The sequence below is a fragment of the Chenopodium album genome, chromosome 18 (genome assembly GCF_948465745.1).
Source record: "Chenopodium album chromosome 18, dcCheAlbu1.1, whole genome shotgun sequence".
NCBI lineage: Eukaryota > Viridiplantae > Streptophyta > Magnoliopsida > Caryophyllales > Amaranthaceae > Chenopodium > Chenopodium album.
The window spans coordinates 10676097-10697194 of record NC_137851.1 but is presented as its reverse complement, the minus strand read 5'-3'; the positions used below and the strand labels follow the sequence as shown (position 1 = coordinate 10697194).

Genomic DNA, 21098 nt, shown 5'->3' with positions numbered 1-21098 from the left:
GTATCAAAACCCAGCAAAATAAAAAATTAAATAAAATTAAAGAAATAGGGTTGGAAAATGGAAACACTCCAAAGAAATTAAATAGGAGTACCATGAATGAATTGTGAAGTACTTTGTAAGACTTATACTTCATATTTCATATAGTGTAAGTGCTTTAATGATTAAGGATGCCAAGTTCATAACACTTATGCTTATGAGTATATAAACGTTTTAAATCATCTAAATGTTTTGAAATTTTGGAAACATAAAGAGAAATTAGAAATTGATTAATTTAGGGCATGTTCACAGTTACTTAACTGAGCTGAACTAGATTGAATTAAACTGATTGGAGCTGAAGTGAAATGAACTGAATAGAGCTAAAATGAATATTTTATAAGAGAAAGAAATTAGGAGCTGAACTGAATTGATTGGAGCTGAACTAAACTGAACTGAAAGTCTGAAATGAACTGAACTGATATTAAGCTGAAGTGAAAAGTTTGGTGAAAAGTCTATTAGGGGTGTTGGGTTCAACCATTCAAGTATCTCTCATATCTTGTGTTTATTTAAGAAAATTGCAGTTCTCATACTCATACCTCTAACCCACAAGGTATAAGGTTTGAAAACACAAGGGAAGGTGGGTTTAGTTCACAAAGTGGTATGAGTTTAAAATCAATAATAAAATCAAAGTGTTATGAGATTAGAGCTTGATTCTTAATACTTTTTATTCGGTTGTTGTTTGGGAACGAATTTTTCCTTTTTGTTTAATACATAGAGGTGTGGTATGAGACATTCTCACCTTCCCCTTAGATTTATTAATCCCATATATTGCGAGTTTGAGGTATGAGTTTAACAATTGAAAATTTCTTAAACAAATATTATGTATGAGTTTGGTGCAAATACGATGGTAGAGGCATATGCATAGTGCTCAGTGTGCATGTGTTGAACATCACGCTTAACTACAAAGAACATGAACACTAAATCCAATGAACATAAAGATGGTGTTATGCTAATTGCAATAAGTGTTTTTGCTCTTTAAAATTAAACTTGATGTTTAACGTATGTACGGTGAGTAGTTGATCACTATACATACGCCTCCACCATCTAGTTGAGTTTTATCTATTTCAAAATCCAAAATCCTTAAACCTATTATCTATTAAATAAACAGTCAAACATCAATTTTCGACCTCTTACCACCTTGATCTCATTTCTAGTTCCAAATTCATATTCCCTCCTTAGAATAATTAACACGTAGGAATTTTTTCACTATTTGTATACTACGTATTAATTTTTACTAAATAATAAAAACATATTTTATGATAAAGTATGTTGTTTAATATGATAAGATCCTATTTAATAGTTATTGATATAAAGCTTTATAAAATAACTTTTTTATATATACTTGGGTATTATTTTCATTCGTATTTAATTGTATAAAAATAAAGTCAAATTAGTACCTCGACAATACTGTGTCAATGAGATCCCTAATTAATTCATTGTTACTACAGCAAATCGTTAAAACCCTCAACAGGGGTCTAAGGCGCAGCATTGGTTAGTTAAACTGACACTTAAACCTTGGGCTGCCTTCAATTTTTTTTTTTTTTAAACAGTTCCTCATTTGCGGCAGGTGCAACATCTTACTTCTCTTCTTCTTCCTTTTCTACAATTTTTCAATTTCTTGATCAATTGATTCTATAATTCAAAGTACCTAAATAATTTGATCTAAAACCCATTATCAATTTTCATTCAAAAATCATTTTTTCAATTCTTTATGTGTAAAAAATTACAGGAACAATCATAATAGTTAGCAATAAACAATGGCATCAAATTCTGCTGAATCTGGTGAGCAGCAAGCAGCTACAACAAAGATTCAAATATACCCAACTGCTAGCTCTGGAATTTCTTCCTTCTGGAAAGGTCTCCTCTCTCTCTATTCATAATTATTGGGGGAAAAAAAAACCTTTTTTTAATTTCAATTTCTGCTTATTTTTAAGAAATTGATATTTTTATTGCAGATAAATATGAAAAAGATGCTAAAAAATACTGGGATATCTTTTATAAGCGTCACCAAGACAAAGTAAGTTTTTTTTTTTTTTTTTTTTAATAATGATATTAATGTGTGTGCTTCATTTACTGTTGAAATGAAATATTTACCATTTGTTTTTTCTTTGTTTGGGAATCGATTGTTATTAGATTGATTGTTTGCATTGTAATAAGAGTTTGTTAATTTAAAAAATAATATGAAGTATATATTGGCTTGAAACATGTGTAATTGAATGTCTTCAAGGAAGTTTAGGAAGTTTTGGTGTAATTTTGCAAAAATGTAGGATTGTACCATAGTGTTACCATCTTAGAGGTGTTGCACAATGCACATGATCTCTGGCACCAAACACTTTATTATCTAGTAAGCCATTGCTTCAAGCTCTAGTTTTAACGACATTGCTGACTACGTCTAGTTCAGCATTTTGTGTTTTGAGTGCTGAGGACCTTCAGGTTTTGATCCTCACTTTCATCCTCTTTGTAACGGACTCTAACCTGTTTAAATGCCTGCCTTGTATAAGGAAATTCTGGAAGAACTTAGAATTGGGATCCCTGACTTATTTGAATGTGGCTCTAGACTTTCTATTGAAGAGCCCCTATTTCCGACTGCATTGCCCCAGACATATTCTTTGAGTGAATCCCATGAAACACTCAGAGTTCATCTTTATGAGGTCCTTCCAAATTCATTTATCTGTGCTACTCATTGAGCATAGGGTGGACATCTACTTGCCCATTGCAAAATGTTCATTTAGTATGAGAAACTTAGTAGACATGCCATGATATAAAATATTTAAATAACTTTTGAACCCCTAGTGCTGTAATTGGTAACTAATAATTTGTCTGTTATGCATCAGTTCTTTAAGGATCGACATTACTTGGACAAAGAATGGGGTCGCCACTTTACTGTAAGATCTAGGTTTCATTGAGCATTACTCCTTTACATAATGATATAGTATTTCCTATTAATGTTTTTATAATATTCTAAGTATATTTGTATGTATATTTCAGGGTCCTGGAGGAAAAGTTCTTCTAGAGGTCTGCTGTCCACTCGTCATCTGATTTGTCTGCCGAATTTTTTTTAGTGGAGCTATGTTGTCTTATGTTCTGTACTAGTTTTCTATGATCGCACAAAATTCTCATGGGGCTTGTAGTGATTTTTGTGTGTCATTGTGCCAGTTTAGGTGCTTAGTAATGAGCTTTTTGTTGAACATGTCTAACTGCCTATCTATGGATTAACAAACAGGTTGGATGTGGGGCTGGGAATACCATTTTCCCTCTTCGTGCTACATACCCAGATGTCTTTGTACATGCATGTGACTTCTCTCAGCGAGCTATAAGTTTAGTGAAGGTTTGTCACACCCCCCTCCCTCCCCCTTCTTTCCCTGCCCCAAGCAATTTATGAATTTAGGCATGACATATTTATTCTTCAAGTGATTATATTTGTTGGCTTTTTAAATGAACAATAGATTTTCTCTTATGGGACTCTTTTTTTATCTGCATTTGCAGTCGCACAGAGAATACTCAGAGACCTCCGTAAATGCATTTGTTTGTGATCTGACAAATGATGACCTGAGCAAACAAATACCTTCCTCGTCTGTGGATATTGTGACTATGGTATACATATAATCTTTTTGGGTTATCTTGTTGTCTCATTGGCACTATAGTGTTCATAGTCATTTATAACTATATACATTTGAAAAACTGCATGTTGTATAGTATCACAGTGTAACATTTAAATCTTTATCATTAGTCCTAAGAGAAGACTTTCCTATCTTATGTGTAAACTTTCCTTGAAAAAAAAATATTAAATAAATAAAAAACAAATTTCTATCAAATTGAGCTATGTCACTGTAGAATCATGAGAATACTTTTGAAACAACTTTTCTGTCGTACTAGAAGCTACTAACTGATATTAGCAGGCTGCTTGCTTTAAAACTGTAATTGACCCGGTACAAGGAGCAACACTAGGAGACAAAATTAATTAAGGGAAGAAGCACTAGGGAGTGTTGCAACATAGGACTGAATTCTGACACTCTTGAGAAGTAGAGGACAAACATTACATTATTAGGTTATTTTTGTAGTTTCTCTTGAATATAAAAGGGAAGTAGCATAGCAATAGAAGTGTATGAGATTTGTATTGAGGAAATGAGAGAGAATGGTAACCTGAAGTTACTAAAAGAGTGATAACCTAAAGTTATCAAAGAGACTAATAGCCTAAAGCTATTAATCTATCACTTTTGTATCCAAATTTTGCCATTATCAATCAAAGACTCAAGCTTTTGTCTTTAAAATTCTTGTTCAATAGAACTTATAATCTGAAAATCCTAGTCTATAACATAAACCTATATTAAAGCCCTGAGCATGTTACAAATGTCCTCTATCATCATTGAGTTGCAAGTTCTGGGACTAATTATGTGTTTAGAATCTTTGATGTTCTATTCAACTAGCTGACCCTTTAAACAGATATTTGTCTTGTCTGCAGTGTCGCCTGAGAAAATGTCACTAGCATTACAAAATATCAGAAAAATTCTCAAGGTAAATTTTTAAGTTTAATATTTTAGAAGTTTAATGCTTAATATATTTCAACTTCTACGCAGTTGGGACATATTCTTCTACAATCTGACCCTTTTTTTTTTCTTTTTCAGCCAAATGGCCTTGTACTTTTCCGTGACTATGCCACTGGTGATCTTGCTCAGGTATTGCTCTATCATTTTTGGTTTCAGCTGTTTGCAATTGTCATGTTTACTTCTTGATAGTTGAGAGCATTCTAAATTTGTGGTATTTTATATTTGTATCCTGCTTAGATTTTCAGGAATATCATCATTCTTATGGTCTACCTCAATTGTGGAATTTGCTATACTTAGATAACTATTTTGGTACATGTACATGCCCCCATCCATTCCACCCTCTCTCAAAAGGAAGAGATAATTACCTCGACAGTTTCTTACTTACTTTAATTGAGGTTACCTCTGCCCATCTCCTGCTCACCCTTCCCCTTGAAAAAGAATATATAATTGTAAAGAAAGTTATGCGAAGATTGGGTAGAAAATGCCAAGAAATTATATTTTGTGTTAACTTTTGAAGTTTTACTGTGCTTATTGTGTGATGGAGTTATCTTTAACTGTGGCAGGAGAGATTTACATGCAAAGATCAAAAAATCAGTGAGAATTTCTATGTCAGAGGTGATGGTACAGTAAGTTTTATACTGCCTCTGTTTTTTTTTAGTTGACACGTTTTGACTTTAGCACTCACACACCTCTCTTTGACCGTGTTTTGTGCTTTATAAGTAATGAAAAATATAATCATGTGGGGTCTTGTTAGATTTGCCGCGGAATAGATTTTCAATGTATCTACTTTTTTTAATTTTTGCTTTTCGGTAATTAAAAATATTAACGATTGAAGTTGTGCATTGGCAAACGTGACTAAAGAAACTTGTCAACTAAAAAGAAACGGAGGAAGTATATGTATATTGTTTGTGTTAACAATCTTATTTGTGCAATGACTTATATGTTAAATTTTGATCCAGCGAGCTTTCTACTTTTCTGAGGAATACCTGACACATTTGTTTGAAGAAAATGGATTTGTTACTGAAGAAATTGGGTTGTGTTGCAAACAAGTAGAGAATCGATCTCGTGAATTGATTATGAACCGGTATGTATAGAGTTTGCAGTTCTTTTCCTTGAATCTAAGCTGCAGAGGTCTGCTGCTGTCACTGCTATGGAAGTGTTTCTTATCAAATTATGAGACTGCAGCTGTAGTGTATACACACCTTTTTCTTTAAGACTTGTTTAGCTCGGCTCTTTGCTCTAACTCTGCATCTGTCAATTTTCTGTTGAGAAGTTCCTACACTAGTGCACTGCAATATATGAATCAAAAGACAATGTTTGTGTCATGACGTGAACAGTTAGGCATTCATCTTAAATTTTCCACGGACTTGACTTTGTGTCTAGGCTTTCTCGAGACAACCTTATTTGGTGTATCTAGAGTCCAGACAATTGCATGTTAAAGTGTATGTATGTGTGTAAAACTAGGCTGTATATACTATACAGTCTACATTCTTGATATCATGAGAACTTTCTAATATGATATGTACTCGCTTTGTTTTTTTCCAAGATTTAAAATGCAACCTAGAGTACTTTGTTAATTATTCAATGTCACGAATTGAAAATGTTGGATGAATTATTCTCTAGATGATCTAGTTTCGTGGGGGTGTTGAAAAATGCATCACTAAAGACAAAAGCATGGTATTATTTTGCTTGTAGTGATATAATTTAGGTATTTCTTTATAATGTAACATAACATTAGCTGCCAAGTTTTCATCTGATCCCTGTTCGTTTATGTGTAATTGTAGACGTTGGATACAAGGTGTATTCTGTGTCACGTCAATGGAGAATGATTTGAATCTAAGTAAGAGCACCCTTGATGGAGGAAGTACTGAAATTGAAGTGAAGGAAACTGCCACTGAGGTGCCTCTTACTGTAGAATTTGACATGTCAGAAGGCTTGGCTGCACAAATGTTTGGTGTTTCACCTTCTAATGACGAGGTAAACCAAGATTTTAGAACTCTGATTCTGGTTTGTGATGACTTATGTGTGATTGTCTCTGTAAAAACTCAACTATAACAAAACTTAAATCTTATTATGTTTATTCAGTATGCTACTCTTTACAACATCTCAAGTGAACCAGGGTTGAGTAGTTTAGTCAAGACTGTCAACTATCGGGAATTTTACATTTCTTGATAGAGGATAGGGAAGAAAATAAGAGTTGGAAAAAGACATTGTTTTGTTTTGTTTCTTTTTCTCTCAGATAGTGTCTGAAATCAGAATTGAAGCTTTTTATGTGCCTGTTTAACCACATGTTAATGTGGCCACATTCTTAATCCAGGTTATCGATATCAGTTTTGGGGACTTGAATTTCAAGATTAAGGTTCTCTCCAAAGAGAATCAGCACACTTGTAGATCTACTGGCTTGATGTTGTGGGAATCTGCTCGTTTGATGGCTTCTATCCTTGCTGAAAATCCATCAATTGCAGCAGGCAGACGAGTTTTGGAACTAGGTTGTGGTTGTTCAGGCATATGCTCAATGATAGCTGCTCAGTCTGCACATCTTGTAGTAGCCACAGATGCAGATGCTAGTACACTTGACTTGTTGGCACAAAATGTGTCTGAAAATCTCAAATTAACACAGCTTGACAAATTATTGGTAAGAACACTACACTGGGGTAATCAAGAACACATCGACGCGATAAAAAAAGAGAATGATAGAGGCTTTGATCTCATCATAGGTACAGATGTGACATACATTTCTGAAGCTATATTACCCTTGTTTTCCACCGCTGCAAAGCTTCTATCAGTTGATGGTACCTCTGGAGTGCGGTCAGAGCCAGCCTTAATTCTCTGCCATGTCTTACGAAGAGTGGATGAGCCATCTATACTTTCAGCAGCATCTCAGTTTGGATTTAGGCTGGTAGATAGGTGGCCCAGTAGTAGTCCAAGCCGTGCTGAGAGCATCAGGACTTCCTGGTTCTCGAAGATCAATTCAAAGGACAAAATCCCAAGTACTGCATTAAGCATCCTCTATTTCCAAAGAGTAAAGTCGGATTTAGACAGTCAAAACTAAGTGCATCAACTATATGGGAATCAAAGCCACTTTCTGAACTAAGCCATTCGTTTAGCTCACAAATTTTGGATTGTTGTAACATTAGCTATTATTTATGAACCTTATTTAGTCATTTACAGAAGATCCGGATAAACTTTTATTGATCTGCAGTGAGATTCTATCACAAATCCTACTCAACATATTGTTAAGCTCTGAATCATCAGCAGGTTTTGCAAGGCCTCTGTTTAACGAATATACTCAATTGTCTACAATCTGTCAATCTTCCATCGTGACTCAAACTATGAACTCAAACCCACCACGTATCCAAGCCTATCGCGGTGTTGGGCTTACCTAGTTACCCTTTCTAACATCAACTGTAAGATTATTTGTATGTTTGATTTCATGGTTCCTTATTCGTAACTCGGTTTGCCTCTGTACAATCCGCAACCCAACCATTGCATCTATAGCAACTTAGCAAGCAGTTAATATAGGGAATTCTTCGTTATGGAGTAATAAACCTAAACAAATAAGAAATGTGTAAGTTACATATTAGTGTATACATAATAAAAATTAGGCTTGATATTGATGATGATAATTTGAAAAGTGATAATACTGTAATAAAACTACTTTTTCAGTTTTTCTTAATCATAAACAAGTTTATAGTCTTCAAAATTTACATAAGTTAATGGGAAGTAACCTACTACTAGTATACACAAGTCCAAAAATCAATCACTATAAAGTAAAGTTCTAATTTGACCAAATCATGAAATAATTTAGTTAATGCTAATAATAATATGTGGTAGTCAATTTTCAACTTCCTAAAATTGATACCCACTATAACAACTGGTCGTTTATTTGATGGGAAAAGTGAAACACAACCCCTAACAAGGCAACAAATGATTATTAAAAAAATGACCAAGATTTGGTTACTTCAAATTTTTATATTCATTGATATATACTAAGAAGAATGTCCACGAACATATTCTTATAGTTCATGCATTTACAACAATAATGTCTCTGGTAGGAAAGCAATGCATCGCATGCATCATCTTAATTAAGTGCTCAACCACAAGTAATTCTCCTCATCATACTAAAGATTAAGCAACCTAACTTGATTTTGTTTTTTTAATTGAGAGAATCCAAATCATCGAGTCTTAGATGACGCGGGTTCAAAATAATTTAAAGTATATTATACTAGAAAATCACTTTAGTTTGATTCAACATAATCTATCTGTAAGGCCTTGTTAGTTTCAACTTACTTTGTGTTACATTAAATAGATTTATATGAAAATATTTTCACGGCAGCATATATATTTTATATGTGAATGTTTTCTATTTTGTTTGAACTTATTCTGTATAGTATAATTAAACTTATCTAAATTATTTTGTCTGACTTATCACCTTATAAGTACAAGAGAAATTTTGAATCCTTGTTTAGTTAAATAATTAGTGCATCAAGGGGCTATTTTGATTCTTTCTTGCTTCTATATGTTTTTCCTTGCTCTATACTTCTATAGATTCCTTGCAAGAAATTAAAGTTCTCATATTCTCTAAGACCACTAAGGCCCTGTTTAGTTCACCTTATATTTGCTTATATAAACTTATCTAATCTGGTCTAATTTGATCTGGTTTGAATGTCAAATTTACCAAACTTTGACCTTAAATATACGATAATCTATACGGAAAAAATATATCTAGTAGGGTCTTGTTAGATTCGTAATAATGTGTACTTTATTAATATGTGATTTCAGAATTTTTTTCACTTCGAAATTAAAGATATTTAGTGATAAAAAAACTGCACATAAAACGATAATCTAATCAAAATTTATTTTTTCTGATTTGATATGATCTGAACTTATTTTTTTTCTAAAATAAGTAAAAATAAAGTGATGTAAACAAAGCCTAACTCACTACAAAAAGACTTGCATGGACCTGGTTCACAATAATATTATTGTGGACCCGATTGTAGACCCGAGGTCTATACACACGCAACTGACATTATATTGAACATAGTGACCTTTATTTTTAATATAGTAACCTTATTTTTAACATAGTAACCTTTATTAAAACTAGTACAACGTTTAATAATATTGTGAATTTGAAATATGACGCTATTACCCTAATTTTAACATAGTGGCCTTTATTATTCATATTGACTAAATATATAAAATGTTTCATTAAAAAAACTAACCACTTAGGCCTATATATTACCAAAATGACTTGTATTTCAACATAGTGACCTTTTTTATAATTATAGTAATTGTTTTTTTTATTAATAAAACAACCATAGTTTCTCTAATGTTAGTGGTCCACAATAAATTAGTGTGAACCAGGTCCATTAAAAAATTTGTAAACTCCCTAAGCTTCCATTATCTTGTATGAAATTCATTCTTTTCGTTGAATATGAATCATTACGTACTGATTATTCATTCAATCTTATGTCATTATTGATTATTGTATAGATCAATCATATAAGTATTAACTATGTAAAGCCTATATGTCTTTCTTTTTTTTACTTTTTCTTTATATTTTTTTTTTCTTTTTTATTTTTTTTTGAATTACTATATAGGTCAAATGTTCATTTGGACAGAATAAATATAAATAAATAAATAACCCAACCATTCTGAGTTGGATGAATAATGAACGATCAATTATATACGAAGTATATAGTTTATAAGATCATTATTTTTAGGTAATTTATTGGTAAAAAACATGATGTTATCAAATAATTTACTCTTTTTTAAAAACTTATTCCCAAGATTTTTTTTTTTTTTTTTTTTTTGGTAAATTGTTAAATACGGGTTTGAGCCATACCCGCAAATCAAGAAAGAGAGTCCATTTCACAAGTCCAAAGGAAGGTCCATCCTAAAACCATATGGCAATAGGAGGTTAGCCCCTTAGCCTTGTAAAGTGTTTGACTCTCTCTTGTTCAACCAACGTCGGACATTTACGTGTGGTGATACTTGGGAGGTCTATTCTTCAACAGAAATCGATTGATTTTTTTTTTTCTCATTTTAAAACCACCTTATTAAAGTAAGGCCCTGTTCTCTTCACCTTATTTTTGCCGAACTGAAATTATTTTTACTGAAACAAAATTATATTTGCTGAACTTAAATTATTTTTGCTGAACTTAAATTAATTTTACTGAACTGAAATTATTTTTGCTGAACTGAAATTATTTTTTTACTGATTTTCTATTATAATTCTTCTTTAAGAAAACTAAGTTTTACTGAATTGAACTTATTTTTACTGAACTGAAATTATTTTTACTGAACTGAAATTAATTTTACTGAACTGAACTGAACTTATTTTTACTAAATTGAAATTATTTTTACTTAATATTATTTTTTTAAGGTGAATAGAACAGGGCCTAAATCTATTTTGTCTTAAAGTATTAATTTTAAAAAAAAAAATTTTGATTGAACTTATTTTTGTAACTAATCTTTATTTTATTTTTAATTCAACATAAATTAAATTAAATTGGGCCTAATTGTATCACACAAGTTTGAAAAAAAGTTTATACGGAGTAATTAAAATAATTATCAAGTAAAGAATAAAATTATCATATGAAATGAAATTTTCTTTGTGGAGACGGATGTACCAAGCATGGTACATCCAGATTTTTGATAGAAGGCGGAATGAACATATATTTGTTTTGTAAAGAACATATAGCTGTTTTGTAAAGAACATATAGCTTTATGTTCTTTTGGTATATCTAAAGAACATCCATAATATTAATAAAGAACATGATAATGTTATGTAATGAACATTATTTACATTCACCCACCATAATTTAAAGACAAAATTTAAAGAAAATTTCACAGTAAACAATGAATAATATTATGTCATCACACATAAAAATACATTACATTAATGACGATCAAATAACACGGAGATAAAGAATATATTTCACAGTGTGTTCTTTTTTTGTTAAATAGTGTCATGTCCATTGTTATTAATAGCTTTATGTTCTTTTTTTTTTTTATATATTTTTTATATTCATTTATCACATTTATTACATTTTAACAATATGTTTTTTTCACTTTAGATTTATGTTCTTTACTATTCTATACTTCTTGAATTAACTAAGTGTTCTTTTCACTTTAACTTAAGGGCGTGTTCGGCGTTAGCGTTTGAGTAGCTTTTAGTGGTTTAACTTGGTCAAACCACTACTTAACAAAAAATGTGAGTGTTTGGCAAAGTAGTGGTTAGAGTAGCATTTGATGGTAGAAGTAACTTTTATAAAAAGTTAAAAATATTAGCTTTTGAAAATAGAGGTAGCTGTTGAAACTTTAATCTATAGCTTTTTATATAAAATATTGATTTTTATATGTAACAGGTAGTCAATCGCTACTTTACCAAATACTCATACCTAAATTATCTATATTCACAACTACAGCTTGTTGATAGCTAAAAGCTACCTACACAGCTAACAACTACCTTCACAGCTAACGGCTACCTTCACAGCTATATTTTGCCTCCATGAACCACTGATTTCATATGAAACACTATATTTCTTCCAAAAAAAAAAAAAAAAAAAGATTTTATGGAATAAAAATTAATGTACATAGTAATATCAATTATATAATATATTGTGTCTAATAAACTAATTGATATGGTTAGAAGCGTGATACCTAATTAAAAACCTTTTTAAGAAGAAGAAGGTACTTTAGATTCAATAAGATCAATAAACAAATTTTCTTTAATTAGCAATTAGATAAAGAGCAAATATGAAATCGACAACCAAGGTTACAGAATCCTAAGATGGTACATAAAACAATCCCAAAATATTGAAAACAAAACATTGTTACGATACCCACTTCTTACCATTTTGCTTAATTAATCATCGGAGAATAAGTTAATGCAAGTTGACAAGCAATATACTCTTACTTGATTAAATCATTTTTGGACCACCTATTACATATGTCCTACTTATAAATTTAGTAAGAACAACGTTATTAGTTTACCAAGTACAACTAATAATTTGAAAACTATATTTAGTTTTTATAATAATTATTATGAAATTATTACGGAGTATCAGATAATATAATCATATTTGTTTATAATTATAATTATTTGACTTTTTTTTTAATGAAAATAGTTATTTGAATCAATATTTGATACACTTAAGTCTCTCTGTTCATTGTAAAATGATTCGTAGTACTCATTCCATCTTTAAAAGTTTACCTATTTTGACCTTTTTTTTTTTTTTTTTTTTTTTAATGAGGCAATCATTGTCCAAATTGTTAAAAACGTAAAGGGTAATATTTAGGAAAAAAAAAAATAATTATAATCCTTTATGTTCCTATATTAGGCTATAGAGTTTAGTTATAGTTATATGATTATAGGTAGGGGTGAGTAAAAATTCAGGGTACCCTGAGCTGGAATCGGAATTTGCTCGGAATCGGAGGTTTCAGAACCGGAACCCGTAGATCAGATTCCGTTTCGGGTAATAAAAATGGGAAGCTGTTGCAACAGATTCCGGTTTCGAGTAATAAAATTTTGGACCCGGAACCTGTAGGGTACCCTGTTGGTATAGGTTCTCTATAGGGTACATGAAACCGGAACCTATCATTTAAGCCCAAGTATAAAAGCCCTACATCAAAATTGTATAAAAGCCGTCACCTACGTCTCTCCCTCCTCTTATTCATTTTTCATCTTATTCTTAAAGGTTTAATTAATGGTATTAATATAAGTATTTATAATTTTGTATTAAATATTCTAGACAATCAAGTAACTATTAAGCTTACATTGAAAGACAGAGTACCCTGTTCTAGAACCGGAACCGTTCCGGTTTCGGTTCCAAATTTTTAGGAACCTGTTGAACAGGTTCCGGTTCCGGTTCCTATTTTTGGAAACCTGTTGCAACAGGTTCCGGGCCCGGGTATCAAGATATTTACAGGATACTCTGCTACGCTCACTCCTAATTATAGGTTACCAATTTACCATTATGGCTTTTTAGATTATTCAAATAAAAATCAAATGAATCCCTTTCCACTAGGTATGAGCATAAGGTGCATGCCCTTGCTAAGGGTATTTCCAAAAAAAATCAATTAATTGATACAATTGTAGCAATTACTACTACGTACTAACATTGCTAATTTGTCTAGTTACTTTGGATTTGTTAATTGTTATCACTCCTTCATTCTCTATAACTTGTCGTGTAGGGTACAATTATGTAAAAATATTTTTGTAAGAAAATTTTAGTTGATCAGTTGTTTAAACAGAGTAACAATTCTTTGATATTTTAAATGCACAAAAAATAATAAATCAATACTTTAAAAATTAAAATATCAAATGAAATATACGAATTATAAGTTAAGTAGTTAGATAATATGCACGTACGTACGTTACCATAGTGATTTTGTGTTTTTTCTTCAGTACGTACGTTACCATAGTAATATATAGGGAAACCATCTAGCATGTCCCATTGTCCCCTGTTCTTAAGTTCTAAACAGCAACAAGCAACACAACAAGGAATCAACTTGCCAAGACACTTTAAAGCTTGCATACTTTATTATCATGAACAACTTTCACACAAGTTAACAAAAAGATTCACATGACTTAATTAATTAACATTATAGTTCATCATTTGTACATCTTTAACGAACTCTACTAGCTTGATGTATACTTCAATATAGGGACAAGCACATTGATTAATTTAACCTTCTTCCTCTTTTTTTTTTTTTTTTCTTTTTTATCATATATTTTTACATTACGTCATTTTCAACTTCAATTTCTTTAGGATACTATGTATTTAAGCACGGAGTATTATATACTTCGTATCTCATATCTGCTTTGTTGACACCGCTTAATAATTAAATCTCATTCTCGTACCACTAGTGAGAGAATAATTTTGTCTCGATAGTGCAATGGAAATAAAAAGGCATAAAGGTGAAAAATAAAGATCAATAATGCAAATAAAGATCAATGTCCCCCCTTCTCGTTGGTGAGAAAGAATTGCGATTAAAGTTTTTGTAAATCATCATAACTCGTTGAGTTGTAAGATATATGATAACATAAACTAACATTTTGAATTACATCAACCTAGTGAGCAAGTATTGAAGCCCTATGAAAGACCTAGCTCAATCTATATTTTTTTTAAAAAAAATTCTTGTTCTATTTAATTGAAAACTTTTTCATAACTTCTACTTGTTTTGAAATTTCTAACAAGATCTTCTATAAATAATTAGGTATTCATCACTACTACACCCTATCTAAACATCTTTTCTCAAGAAAAAATAATCTTATCATAAAATTAAAGTAGCAATATAAACATCTAGATTTGATGAATACTACTTTAGTGCTTTGAAAGAATTTGGTCCCTACCATTCACTGCTTCTTAATTGCTGCTTCACTACTTTGAAAATTGGTCACTACATTGTTTTTCACTACATTTACTTATGAACTTGCTCCGATCTTAATCTTAGCATGCATACACTTTATGTATTCAAAAGCAGCAAATTAATTTTACCAGCTTTTACTTGCTACCTGTCTTTAATGAAAACAAAATATGCAAATAATATGTCATATACGATATACCCATTCCATCTCTAAAAATTTTACTTGTTTGAACAGCAAATGTCTCAAAAAAAAAGTCAAAGCATGAAAAGGTTTTTAAGATATGAAGGGAATGTTATTTTAATTTCTAACCCTCGTTAATTTTAAGGTTAATAGGACAGGTTTCAAATTTTTGTAATTTAGAGATGGAAATTTTACAAAAAAAACACCTTTTATAAGCAATTTTTTTCGAGAAACCATCTTATAAATTTTTTTTGCAATGACACACCTTAATCAAATTTTTTTTTGCAAATCAATACCTTTATGCCTGAAAATGAGGTTTGACCCTATTTTCCGGCATTGACTACCCCAATCCACCCCCGAAACCACCTCTCGCCCCAGCCCCACCCACGAAACCACCTGGCCTCTCTCCCCAACTCCACCCACAAAACCACCCCTTCATGGCATTGACCACCCTGAACACACCCCTTTAACGGCGTTGACCACCCTAAACACATCCCTTTAACAACGTTGACCACCCTAAACCCTCCTCTATAGCCCTAGCCACCCTTCTCCCCTCCACTGTCAGTGCCGGCACCCCTAGCCGCACTCCCCCAACCCTAAATTAACACTCAAACCACCCTAATTCCAGATTTCGCGAGGTGGTGGAAAGAAGGGAGTTTGATTTCGTTAGTGGGGATAAGGGGGGAGGCGGTGTTGTGGGTGGAGCGACGAAGGGGGTTATTTCGTGAATTGGGCTGGGGAGGGGGAGGTTTCGTGGGTGGGATTGGGGTAGCTACGCCGGAAAATAGGGTTTGACTCCATTTTCCGACATAAAGGTATGGTTTTGCAAAAAAAAAAAAAAAAATTGATTAAGGTGTATTTTTGCAAAAAAAATAAATTTTAAGGTGGTTTATTGAAAAATCCTACTTATAAAAGGTGGTTTTTTGTAAAATTTCCTTTAGAAATTAAGTGGACTATTATACACTAACCTATTATATAATTAAGGGTGGAGATAATACTTTTTTTATTTTTATTTTTATTTTTTTTTATTATTTTTTTTTTAACTAAGGTTTCGAATCCAACATATAAACAAATATCCACTTTATTGAAATGGAGAAGACTAGTTAAGGAAATCAAAACCCAAAACCAAAACACCAAAAAATAGATTAGAGTCATTAGACAATGATGGGGCATAATGTAATGAGTTTTTTTTTTTTATCTCTAAGAATTGACAAAATAAATTTCATTTTACCTTCCCTTTTACCAATTTTTTTGAAATCAAAAAAGAGAAACTCTTGTAGATGTGTCAAATACTGAAAAAAAACAAGGTTAAAAAAATCCTATAAAGGAAATTAGGAACAGGCTATACTTAGCTTTCCCTTTATAATTTAAGGTAATGGAAGTTGGAAGTTTCATAGACACCTTTTTAATTAATTATAAACTAACCTAGCTAAAATATGTTAAAGCATCTCCTATTCACAGCCTAAATCATCACATAATGAAAGAGGAGTGAAATAGCTTCTGGACCACTTCAATAACTTTCTTTTCTTAAACCAGGGAGTTAATTATGGGTGATCAATATAGAAAATTTTAAGTTAGGACATGCATATATACTTTACATACTCATTTAGGTTCCATGTATAATAAATTAATTCAAAGTGGAAAAGAAATAAGTCTATGGTCTTATATCTATACTATAGGAAGCAACAAATGGCAATGATGTTGGTATGAAGTGTGATATAATCTCAAGTCCTAAATTAAATTTAATCAACATCCTAGTTTTTTTACTAAGTTCAATGGTTATTAATCACCAATTATACAGAAGCTATACATTCAAACAATGACAATGACCATGTGCAACATTATAAAACTGGACCTTTAACTCATTATATCTGCGTTAAACACAATTTTTAGTAACAACAAATAATCTTTTCTAGATCAAAAATTTTATGATAAAATTGAAGATTAAACTAGTATGATTAAAAGTACATCACAAAACCCAACATGTAACATTGATTCACATTTTTTGTTTTCTTCTTCTTTGTATATAGTGATTATAAATACCAACAATAATTTAGCCCCTTATTTTCAGCAGCCTACGATCGTTCACTCTGCTCATGCTCAAAATAGTCCTTACATCTACTTAGATGTTTATGCTACATATCTCCATCTCTTTTAGTATTCTCAAACACAACTTTTAAACTTCTTTTGTAAGCAAAATACAAGGAAATATAATCATTTAGAATCTGGTTAGATTTGTATCAATGTCATAAAATCAACTTTTATAATTTTATAAGCACAAAGATATTATTGATGATCAAAGTTCTACCAGACAACACGCACGAAAGACAAAGTGTAATAGTTTAAAGAGATGGAAATGAAAGGTAAAACAGTACACATTATTGATCGATTTAATTGTGTACAAGTACAAACTATTGCAATGAATGGAGTAATTGTTTTCATAATTATAATTAAACTAACTGTTTAGAGAACAAATTCGATCTGCACTGTCTGTTATAGTATCTAGATGAGTACAATTAACTTAAGCTTACATCTCTTCTTTCTTTGACCGAATCATTCATACCTAGTCAGCTTTTTATCAGTCAACTAACTATATCTAGGGTTTTGAACATCCCTAATACAACCAACATTTTCATCCGTATTTATTAGGGTTTTTTTTTATAATATATATATACTTCTTTTGGGTAAATGAGATAGTAGGTTAATTTTAATATCTTATATTATCTTTCTATTAATTTTAATTTTATTTTATAATTTTGTAAAAGAGGAGCATACATACATGATACATGTATTTTCTTAAAGATAAAGTTAAAGTTTGACCATCCAAAAAAAAAAAAAAAAAGTAGACATTTAACAGGAACAAAAAGTCCCATCAAAAAAAAGGAAAGAAATATTAACTAACTAATTACATAATTATCAGAAATTAAATCTGAAATCATGAACATATATACTTGTACAGAAAATCTCAATCAACTCAAACAACAATTCCTGAATTTGAATTTCTAATTTTCTCACATAAGTAGCCCTTTATGCCAAAAAATAACTAATTAATATCCTTAATTTGGTCATAAAAGCATTAATTAGAAGCTAAAGCATGCTCCCAGTCCAACTTAAAAGACTACACACTTTCTGGGAAACAAAACCTCACGGCATACTAGTTGTTGCTAATGGTCCATGTTCTTGAGTCCATTGCAAACCCTTGACTATAACATCACGATCTTTAATCTGCTGCTCGATTTGCTTCCCTATTTTCACGCTTGATTAATTATCACTTGATGTGTCTCCATTTGCTCTTTAATCATTAGATCAAGCACAATCATATGAAAATTAATTGCAATGTTATGCTGAAAATACAACTTTTAGTAGCTAATTAATATCAATAATTAATTTGCAAAAAACTAATAATTAATAGTACAACCTTAACCAATCAAAATTAAATTAAATATTACCTGGATTGCAGCCAGCTGATCAGCCTCCTCTACAGTAAAATTATAAAAATACTTTGTAAATTAAACTAAAAAACCCTAAAATTTTATTCAATATCATGATAATAAAACCACAAATATTTTTCATTTACATAGCAAAAACAGTTAAGGAGGAAAAAAAGGAAGGAGAGGGGGAGGAAGATAGAAAGACGAGTTGGCGGGTGGGGGAGACAGACAGAGAGTAAGCACGCATAGCTTCAAGCATAAAAAAAACAGATGCAAGAAAAGCACCATGTGTGCTCACTCTCTTCTGTCACCTCCCTCTTACCATTCAAATGTATGATTTGTTTCATTATTTACGCCGAAAGGATGCCCTAATTAGGTAATTAGGGCATTTAATAGAAGAAAGATAGCCCTAATAGTAGTAATTTAGTGTTGAGTAGATTGGAAACAGTGAAATGGTTTGTTGTGGTGAAGAGAAGGCATGCCGGTTGATGTCTTTATATAGAGGGAAATTGGAAGGAAGGGTGCTAATAGTGAGTAGTGGGTAGCATGACATTTCGAATAAATGTGCATTCTCTCTCCTTTTAGTTTTTTATTTGCTTATATTAAATCTTTCTACAAGTGGTAGTGGGAGGATAACTCATCTAATTATCAATGGACAATTTTTTTTACTTCATCTAACTAACCTTAGCTTTCAATACTTGAATACTTTGACTATTATAATGAGTATGTTGTTTGCCGTTTTTACCTGATTAAATAATTGATCGTGTGTGATGAATAATTTGAAACATGATTTTTGATGAAATTGATTGGAAATTTTGACTAATTTTGACAATTGGTCATCCTTATAGAATTTATTGGGCAAATTAGCATGCCTTGCATACAAGGGATGTTATCAATGTGAAACACAATTTATGTCTATATGTTGAGATTTAGGAGGGAGGCACGATGACCCCTTCCATGAGTTTAGTCCATTGGAACACGATCCCAAGCTTACAAGATTCACCAATATAGTATAGGGTGGCAAAGTTAGTTTTAGCCAAGGATCGATGAGTTCGGAAAAGCAATTTGAATTGTCGTCTAGGGCATGGTTTGTGCTTACTCCTAGCTACAAGGTGGAACAAAGGTTGTAGTGATGGACTATGCATGTTATACTTCAAGGTTTCTTTTTTGACTTCCAATCTACTATATAGGGCAAGCCAATTCTCTTAATTTGCCTAGTTTAATGTGTATTTTATAAGTGTCAAGTTGTTGGTATCTTTTGTAGCATAGCCAAAGTTTGTTTCATTTAAGATTTATTATTCTTTTTAGCTTAAATTATTTCATTCTCTATAAGTCAAGATAAGTTCAATTCATGGCTATTATATCTAGCTAAGTTAACTCCATTGATAGAAAAGGCAATCCAATCAAGTTCAATCAATCAATTCATAAGCACACATTAATGCTTAATCCCTCTCTAGCTCTATGATAATTTATAATTAATTCGTTAAAATCAAGATTAGTTCAAATTAATGTAAATTCATAAAAGGTTGTGGACAATAACGAAAACACAAACATAAGTTTATTTCTTAAGAAAGATGCTCTGATATAAGTTGTCACATCTTAAATTCAAAGAAATCTGAAATGGTAATTAAATTTACTTAACTAGTGAATACAAGCTAGTAAAACTACAATAAAATTATAACAACTGTATTTAAGAGAAAAAAAACAATCAAAACATAGACCAAAACTTCAATTATCTTTTTAACAATATCCTTGTGAGAAATCAATTAGAATAAACAATGTAATATAAAATGATTAAGCAGAGAATAACATGTAAATCTACATCCAATGTCCAATAGCTAATAACCATACATTTTATTATAAGACTTATAAAATTAACTTCCAAGAAATTTTGAAATGGAGTAAATTAAAGTATATTATCCCTAATGTTTATTACAAATATATAAAAGATATAGAAATAGAAAGATAGTGAAAAGTGTAAGCAAAGGGTGTGTGGTGTGATCTATTTCCTGACATTTTATGTATCATCTATAATTTAGTTACTATTACTATAATTATTAAATAATTTAAAAAACCAATGCAATGTATCTTGTGCTTCTAAAAATTGTCAAAGCTCGAATCCCTTATCAATTGCAGGCCATGCATATCTAACGGAATCCTCTGATTCTTGTTTTTATCCTTTCCCTTGTTTTTTTCATCGATATCCCTTTTTTTTTTTCCTCTTTTAATTTCTTTTTCTTTTTCTTTTTGACAATCTAATAATTTCTAGGAGACTCGAAAGACAGAATAAGGAGACATGGAATTTTAGAGGCTAAGTCATCAGCCAGGTTATGGTTTTTTGGTTGTTACCAGGCTCAAGTCATGTTCGGATTTTTTATTTAATACAAAGTAATAATAGCGGCATTAATTTATTGCTATATAAATTACGGAGTATAAGTTCTTGAATATGCAAGTATTGAAGCAATCTTGTCATTCATATAAATTAATACGGATTACTCAATTCAAAATTACATTAGCTTAAAATTTTGA

The 21098-nt window shown here is 31.1% G+C and overlaps 1 protein-coding gene across 1 annotated transcript; it reads left to right on the top strand.

The window, feature by feature from the left end:
* Window positions 1–1490: 1490 nt before the first annotated feature.
* LOC145593060 (uncharacterized) lies at window positions 1491–7823 on the top strand. The gene is made up of 13 exons (XM_081649569.1): window positions 1491–1603; window positions 1766–1893; window positions 1992–2053; window positions 2871–2921; window positions 3025–3051; window positions 3260–3364; window positions 3523–3630; window positions 4480–4551; window positions 4662–4712; window positions 5147–5209; window positions 5543–5667; window positions 6368–6560; window positions 6901–7823. The coding sequence occupies exons 2-13, from the start codon at window positions 1794–1796 to the stop codon at window positions 7633–7635; spliced, it is 1692 nt and encodes a 563-aa protein (XP_081505695.1). The 5' UTR covers window positions 1491–1603; window positions 1766–1793; the 3' UTR covers window positions 7636–7823.
* Window positions 7824–21098: the final 13275 nt, after the last annotated feature.

Bases quoted from the DNA above. Each gene is read 5' to 3' on its own strand.
- LOC145593060 (XM_081649569.1), top strand. From the start codon at position 1,794: ATGGCATCAAATTCTGCTGAATCTGGTGAGCAGCAAGCAGCTACAACA. The intron at 5,210-5,542 runs GTAAGTTTTATA...ATTTTGATCCAG, and splicing joins ATGTCAGAGGTGATGGTACA to CGAGCTTTCTACTTTTCTGA. The intron at 5,668-6,367 runs GTATGTATAGAG...GTGTAATTGTAG, and splicing joins CGTGAATTGATTATGAACCG to ACGTTGGATACAAGGTGTAT.